This window comes from Nicotiana tabacum, chromosome 15 (assembly GCF_000715075.1).
Source record: "Nicotiana tabacum cultivar K326 chromosome 15, ASM71507v2, whole genome shotgun sequence".
Lineage (NCBI taxonomy): Eukaryota > Viridiplantae > Streptophyta > Magnoliopsida > Solanales > Solanaceae > Nicotiana > Nicotiana tabacum.
The window spans coordinates 77,295,891-77,304,353 of NC_134094.1; the positions used below are offsets into that span (position 1 = coordinate 77,295,891).

Here is an 8,463-nt window from a genome sequence, read left to right on the forward strand (position 1 = left end):
AAGATCTTCGAAGGGCAATTATAGTAGAAGCTCATAGCTCCAGAAATTCAATACATCCAGGTTCTACTAAAATATATCATGATTTGAGGGATGTTTATTGGTGGAATAATATGAAGCGAGATATTGCAGATTATGTATCACAGTGCCTTAACTGTCAGCAAGTAAAAGCTGAACACCAGAGGCCAAGTGGCTTAGCTCAAGTCATTGAAATACCAGAATAGAAATGGGAACGAATAAATATGAATTTTGTGGTTGGTTTGCCGCGAACTTTTAAGAAACATGACTCCATTTGGGTCATAGTAGACCGACTCACTAAGTCAGCTCACTTTTTGCCAGTCAAAATAACCTACATGGCACCCCAGTATGCATCATTATATATAAAGGAGATTGTTCGGTTGCATGGTTCTCCCATATCTATTATTTCTAACAGGGGTGCACAGTTTACTGCCCAGTTCTGGTAGAGTTTTCAGGAAGGTCTCAGTACCTGAGTTAATCTGAGTACAACTTTTCACCCCCAAATGAACGGGCAGGCCGAAAGGATAATTCAGACTTTGGAAGATATGTTACGAGCCCGTGTTCTTGATTTTAAAGGAAACTGGGATGATCATCTATCTTTGATTGATTTTGCAAATAATAACAGTTATCAAGCAAGCATTCAGATGGCCCCAATCGAGGCCCTATATGGGAGGCGATGTCGTTCGCCTGTAGGATAGTTTGAGATAGGTGAATAGAAGCTTATTGGGCCAAACATAGTATATGATGCCTTGAAAAAGGTGAAACGTATTCAGGAACGATTTAAAACAGCTCAAAGGTGACAAAAGTCATACTCTGATATAAGACGCCGTGATCTTGAGTTCAAAGAGAGTGACTATGTCTTTTTAAAGGTGTCTTCAATGAAGGGTATCATGAGGTTTGGTAGAAAAGGGAAGTTTATCCCAAGATATATAGGGTCTTATCCAATTCTTGAAAGGATTGGGCTTGTGGCGTATCGACTAGCTTTACCTCCAGAGTTATCTTCTGTGCATCCAGTTTTTTATGTGTCCATGCTGAGACAGTACTTTCACGACCCGAGTCATGTACTTGATAGACATGAGATAGAGGTAGATGATACTCTGACATATGAGGAGATCCCTGTAGTTATAGTAGACAGGCAGGTTCGTAGACTTCGAACCAAAGACGTTGCTTCGGTGAAAGTAATATGGAGCAACCACTCAGCTGAGGAAGCTACGTGGGAGCCCGAGGAAGTCATGAAGAAAAAGTATCCTTATTTGTTCGAGATTTCAGGTACATAATTCAATTTAAGCTTTAAAATATTTAGATTGTCAAGTTATGTGATATTTGTACTTATAATGATGTAAAATGGCTTTGGCGGATATATGGGTATGCCTTGATGTTGTATATTATTGGATTGAGTAGCTGGAGGTGTAAAGTGTTATTGTTCGATTGGTTTTGACAGGTTGAAAATTTTGGGATAACTCCAGTTACCAAGGAAACTCTGCCGAAATTTTTAAAAATTTTAGGAGTTAGCCAAATTTTGAGGTCCGAAGAGATAGTGAGAGTGGCATAAGGGCTAAGATCTTTCTTTATACTCAAGAATAGCTGTGATATGACATTCGAGGACGAATATTTCTAAGGGGGAGAGAATGTAATGCCCCATTTCACTAGCTTTTAAATACATATTGCTTAATAATAGCAAGTAGCAACTACAATAATTAAAAAGCAAAAAGAGAAAAAGAAAAAGACACTTAGTGGGACTGAAGCCTAAGGGAATTAGAGGGGTAAAAGTTTTTTTTTCTTGAGAAGGGTTGGTAAAGGTCTTTTTCTGAAAAAGTAAAGAGGGAAAAATGAGGTTTTAGCAAGAAAACCAAAGCAATTTAATTGCTTTAGGAGTTAGGCAACACAGAGAATGTAGAAAGTATTTCTTGTTAGTGGGTCAGTATTAAAATATTTTAGAATTTATCCTTTATTTATTATATTTTATCAGTCAGCTTAACAACTGTAATTTGATTAGAATTAATATTTAAGCATGTTAGTTTCTTTGCTATTGAACTTGAAATTTGATACAAATAGTACAGGGTTCACTTAACGAGTGGTAAGGGTTGAGTGCCAATCACGTCCCACCCCAGTTTGGAGGCGTGACAAAAGCACTTCTCAAAATAAGCAGATTTAGATGTTTGGCCAAACAAGCTTTAAGTCTCATTCAAAGTACTTTTGGGAAAAAACGCTTCTCAAAATAAGCTAATTTTTACAGCTTGGCCAAACAGACTATAACTCAACTTATTTTGAAATGATTCTTTAAATTTTATTTTATTAATGAGAAAATACATTAGAATGTAAACGGAGTGTGGTTATGCTTTCGTTGTATATCTTCAAAATGGACAAGAAAGGAGAGCATGCGAGACAAGTAGCTAAAATTAAGGAGGGACAGTTTGATAAATATAAATTTTTAATATTGTAATAATTTTCTTCGACAAAAATTAATTTCCTATGCCCGCTTCCGTGCACTTTCAAGGGAAAGTTACCATTTTTTCTATTTTTTCTGCACAATAGAAAAATTGATCAGCAATTAATCATCGCCATTATTTTTTTCAAAAGTTCAGTAAAACACTTTAACCTTTTAAACTAAGGTTTATTTTTAAACTAAGCAATTCTAATGAAAGCTTGGCAAACAAACTATATGTTACTTATTCAATCCAAACCATATTAAGCTCTCTATTTGATGTTTCCATATCTTCCATTAGAAACCCCCCCCCCCCAAAAAAAAGAGACATAAATATCGGCCAATTAAAAAGGGATATTTTTAGACATAAATATCATTATCAAGCTCGAAGCTGAATCGAACTATGATGCAAAGTAAAGTTATTGAGCTTATGATTCAGAGACCGACCAACCCTGACCCCGAACCAATGCAAGGATCCGAGTTAGAATCGAGCTCAAGTCAAGATCGAGAGCTCGAGTCGAGACCGAACACTCGAGTCAATATCGAGCTTACAGACAAGAGTCGTTGCAATCCCACTAGAGGAGAGAATCCTGGCAGAAATTATGAAAATGTTGATTTATCATGGGTCTCCCACTATGTATTTTTAATTATATTTAAAGTAAGGTCCCTCTACTATAAAGGGAATGGTTATGATTTCTGTAAGGCACAATTATTTTTACATTATAATTCAAGCACCATATTCTCATATAGAGAAGAGTTGTTCTTCTAAGCTTCATAAATTAGTTCAACATGTTCAGTCCTAAAAAATCATCTTCTTTACAACCGTGTTTACTTTGTACCATTTGCAATCCATATTTAATATTTCTATTTGTCCTTACGGTTTGTATTAAGCTATACCACATATCCTTAGAACTACGTACAAATTTAACTCTATCCGTTTTTCAGGTAAACCAGTTTGGCGCCCACCGTGGGGCTAAGGATAACAGTGTTTGTTTGATACAAATCTGCAACACACATCAGTTTACACTCGTCTTTTGCGGGTGTCTCTGACTTCGAACTAGAAATGGCAAACCCTCAATTAATGGATTTACCTACCGACAACGAAGCCGGCCTTCAAGACGAAACCAATAACTTGATGCCTAGGGTCGGAAGGCCGCTTATCGATGTTATTGAAGCTCGTGTCGAAGTACCTGAAGCTCGAGCCGAAGTACCACTAGATGTCAACTCTCATGTGGCCTTTGAGGCAAATCAATGTTCCGAGCCTGAAAATAGCATTCATGGAGGTACTTGATCTGCAGCTCGAGACTCCCATAATATGGAGGAGAACGGAGTCAGCTTGCGTATGATCTTTGAAATGTTGCAAGCCCAGCAGGTAGTGATAGCTCAGTTGCAGAGCCAAACCCAGCTACCAAGCAGACCAGAACCCAGTCCACCTCGAGAAATTGCCTACCGAACGGAGCCAGCCGTAGTAAGGTCGAACGAGCAAGAATCGGGGACTACTCCCTAAATTGCTAAAATACTTGAGGAGCTCACAAAGCGAATCGAAGCCAACGATAAGAAAGTAGAAACATATAATTCCAGGGTCGATCAAATCCCAGGGGCTCCGCTCATGATAAAAGGGCTGGATTCCAAGAAATTTGTACAAAAACCTTTTCCCTCGAGTGCAGCCCCAAAACCAATCCCCAAACAATTCTGTATGCCCGAAATCCCCAAATATAACGGTACGACCGATCTCAACGAACACATCACCTCTTACACGTGTGCCATCAAGGGTAACAATTTGGAAGACGATGAAATCGAATCCGTGTTATTGAAAAAGTTCGGAGAGACCCTCTCGAAGGGAGCAATGATTTGTTATCATAACCTGCCACCAAATTCCATCGATTCATTTGCCATGTTAGCAGATTCATTTGTAAAGGCACACGCCAGTTCCATAAAGGTTGCAACAAGAAAATCGGACATTTTCAAAGTAAAACAAAGGGATAATGAAATGTTGAGGGAGTTCGTGTACCGATTTCAAATGGAACGCATGGAATTGCCACCGGTCACAGACGATTGGGCCGTCCAAGCTTTTACTCAAGGGTTGAATGAGCAAAGCTCGATGGCATCATATCGGCTGAAACAAAATTTTATCGAGTACTCTGTAATAACTTGGGCAGATGTGCACAATCGATATCAATCAAAGATCAGGGTCGAAGACGACCAATTAGGAACTCCTTCCGGATCGGCACATCCAAACAGATCGGCTATTAAAAACCAGAGGGACATCGATAGAAAACCGAGGTCGAACAGAGACCGATATCAACCGTACGTCATAGATCGAGTGAATAACGGTTCGATATACAATGCCGCTCGGAACAATCAAAGAAGTGATCGAAGACCGAATTCTCGGGGACTGATGAGCAAGAATGGCTTTGACAACCATGCCGGTCCTAGAGAAGCACCTCGGTTATCGGAGTATAACTTCAGCATCGATGCATCGAGTATTGTATCGGAAATCGGAAGAATCAAAGATACTAGGTGGCCCAGACCCATGCAAACCGATCCTTCCCAAAGAAACCCAAATTCTATGTGCGAATATCATGGTATGCATGGCCACAGGACCGAGGACTGCAGACAGTTAAGGGAGGAGGTAGCCCGTCTAATCATTAAAGGCCACCTTCGAGAATTCCTCAGTGATCGAGCCAAGAATCACTTTAGAGAAAGGGACTCCAACAGAGAGGACAAACAAGAGGAATCTCAATATATCATTCACATGATCATCGGCGGGGTCGACACTCCACAGAGACTCGCACTCAAACGCACTAAGGTATCAGCCACAGGGGAAAAACAAACCCGAGATTATGTGTCCGAAGGCATATTATCGTTCAAAAACGAAGAAACATAAGGCATCTCTCAGTCCCACAACGACGCTATGGTAATTTCTATCCTATTAAATAAAGTTCAGGTTAAGCGTGTTTTGGTGGATCTAGGTAGCTTTGCGAATATCATCCGATCAAGGGTCGTGGAGCAGCTCGGTCTGCAGAATCAAGTCATGCCCGTAAATCGGGTCTTAAACGGTTTCAATATGGCCAGCGAAATGACTAAAGGGGAAATTATTCTACTAGTGAACGTGGCTGGAACCATCCAAAACACAAAGTTCCACATAATCGAAGGTGACATGAGATATAATGCCCTACTCGGAAGGCCTTGGATCCACAACATGAGGGCAGTACCTTCGACTCTCCACCAAGTAATGAAATTCCCAACGTAGGACGGTGTGAAAACAGTGTACGAGGAGTAGCATGCGGCGAAAGAAATGTTTGCAGTCGATGAGGTAACACCGATATCAACATTATCAGCCTCAGAAAGATCGAGCATTAGAAATGTACGAGAGGCCAAATAGCAATCACAGCCGCCCGTCTCGACCAAATCGGTGAAGCAGGAAACAGAAGATGACGAGGAAGATTTCCTGACCCCCCGAACTTTTATCATCCCCGAGGATTCTGATGCCACCAAATCGACGGTCGAAGAGCTGGAACAGGTTATATTGATCTAACATCTGCCAGAAAGAAAGGTATACCTGGGAACGGGATTGACCCTCTAACTCAGGAAAAAACCTATTCAATTTCTTATTGATAACATAGATTGCTTTGCTTCGTCCCATGTAGACATGACAGGGATCCCACCGTCGATAACAATGCACCGGCTGAGCTTGGACCCTAGGTTCAGACCGGTGAAGCAAAAAAGAAGACCTCAGTCCGAGTTAAAGCATGCGTTCGTGAAGGACGAGGTAAGTAAACTTCTTAAAATAGGGTCGATTCGGGAAGTAAAATATCCCGAATGGTTAGATAATGTAGTTGTAGTCCCTAAAAAAGGGAACAAACTCAGAATGTGTGTAGACTATAAAGATCTAAACAAAGCATGCCCCAAAGATTCTTTTCCACTGCCTAACATCAATCGGATAATCGATGCCACAACCGGTCACGAGATCCTTACTTTTCTCGATGCCTATTCCGGGTACAATCAAATTCGAATGAACCCGGAAGACCAAGAAAAAACTTCGTTTATCACCAAGTATGGAACATGTTATAATGTAATGCCCTTCGGGCTAAAAAATGCATGAGCTACTTATTAATGCCTAGTGAATAAAATGTTTGAAAAACAAATAGGTGAGTCGATGAAAGTTTATATTGATGACATGCTAGTCAAGTCCCTGTGCACAGAGGACCATTTAACTCATTTGCAGGAGACGTTTGAGATTTTAAGGAAATACAACATGAAGCTCAACCTCGAGAAATGTGCTTTCGGGGTTGGCTCGGGCAAATTCCTTAGCTTCATGGTATCAAATCGGGGAATCAAGATCAACCCCGATAAAATCAAGGCCACCGAAGACATCACCATCGTGGATAGTGTGAAAGCGGTTCAAAAGCTAACCACACGAATAGCTTCCCTAGGCCGATTCATTTCGAGGTCACCGGATCGAAACCACAGATTTTTCTCTCTACTCAAAAAGAAGAACGACTTTGCTTGGACCCCGGAATGCCAACTAGCTTTAGAACAATTGAAGCAATACCTGCCAAGCCCGCCACTGCTTCACACTCCGGAGGCAGATAAAAGACTTTACTTATACTTGGCCGTATCAAAAATCGCAGTAAGTGGTGTCCTAGTTCGAGTAGAGCAAGGTACACAATTTTCAGTTTATTAAGTAAGTCGGACCTTAGGAGAAGCAGAGACTAGATATCCATACTTGGAGAAATTAGCACTCGCACTGATAAACGCTTCTAGGAAATTAGGACCATACTTCCAATTTCACCCCATATGCATGTTGACAACTTACCCACTTCGTAATATTTTACACAAGCCCGAACTATCAGGCCGATTGGCCAAATGGGCCATCGAGCTTAGCGGGTACGATATCAAATATCAACCCCGTACGGCCATCAAGTCTCAAATTTTAGTAGACTCCATGGCCGATTTCACGCCAGCCCTCGTACCCGAAGTTGAAAAAGAACTCTTGTTAAAATCGGATACATCATTGGGGGTTTGGACCCTCTTCACGGATGGTGCTTCGAATGTGCAGGGGTCCGGTCTTGGCATCGTGTTGAAACCCCCAACGGGTGGCATCATTAGGAAGTTTATCAAAACTTCTAGGTTAACTAACAATGAGGCCGAGTACGAGGCCATGATTGCAGGTCTCGAGCTGGCAAAAAACCTAGGAGCAGAAATGATTGAAGCTAAATGTAACTCTTTACTGGTAGTAAACCAAGTAAACAAAACCTTCGAGGTTCGAGAAGGCAGAATGCAGAGGTATTTGGACAAGTTACAGGTAACTTTGCACCGTTTTAAGGGATGGACTTTGCAGCATGTGCCTCGAGAACAAAACGGTGAGGCCGATACACTCGCAAATTTGGGGTCATCGATCGAGGAAGATGAGATCGATTCAGGGACTCTCATTCAACTCTCAAGGTCCGTAATCGAGGAGGGGCACACCGAGATAAACTCCACAAGCTTAACCTGGGATTGGAGAAATAAGTATATTGAATATTTGGGAAACAAAAAACTCCCATCGAACCCTAAAGAGTCAAGGGACCTACGAACCAAAGCTGCTCGATTCACATTGGTTGAAGATGGAACATTGTACAGAAGGACATTCGATGGACCATTGGCAGTATGCTTGGGCCCAGGAGACACCGATTATGTTTTACGAGAGGTCCATGAAGGCACTTGTGGGAACCACTCGGGCGCCGAATCACTGATTCACAAAATCATCAGAGCAGGATATTATTGGGATAGCATGGAAAGGGATACTAAGGAGTTTGTTCGAAGATACGATAAATGTCAAAGGTTTGCACCAATGATCCATCAACCCGGGGAACAACTTCATCCAGTCCTATCCTCATGGCCATTCATAAAATGGGGGATGGATATCGTCGCCCCCTACCATCGGCCCCAGGTAAAGCTAAATTTATTTTATTTATGACTGACTATTTCTCTAAATGGGTTGAAGCACAGGCGTTCGAGAAAGTAAGAGAAAAAGAGGT

The 8,463-nt window shown here is 41.3% G+C and overlaps 1 protein-coding gene across 1 annotated transcript; it reads left to right on the top strand.

The window, feature by feature from the left end:
* The first annotated feature begins 893 nt into the window (after positions 1–893).
* Positions 894–1,461, top strand: LOC107763386 (uncharacterized). Its single transcript, XM_075231589.1, has 2 exons — positions 894–1,284; positions 1,457–1,461. Exons 1-2 carry the CDS (start codon positions 894–896, stop codon positions 1,459–1,461), a joined length of 396 nt encoding a protein of 131 aa, XP_075087690.1.
* The last annotated feature ends 7,002 nt before the right edge of the window (positions 1,462–8,463 follow it).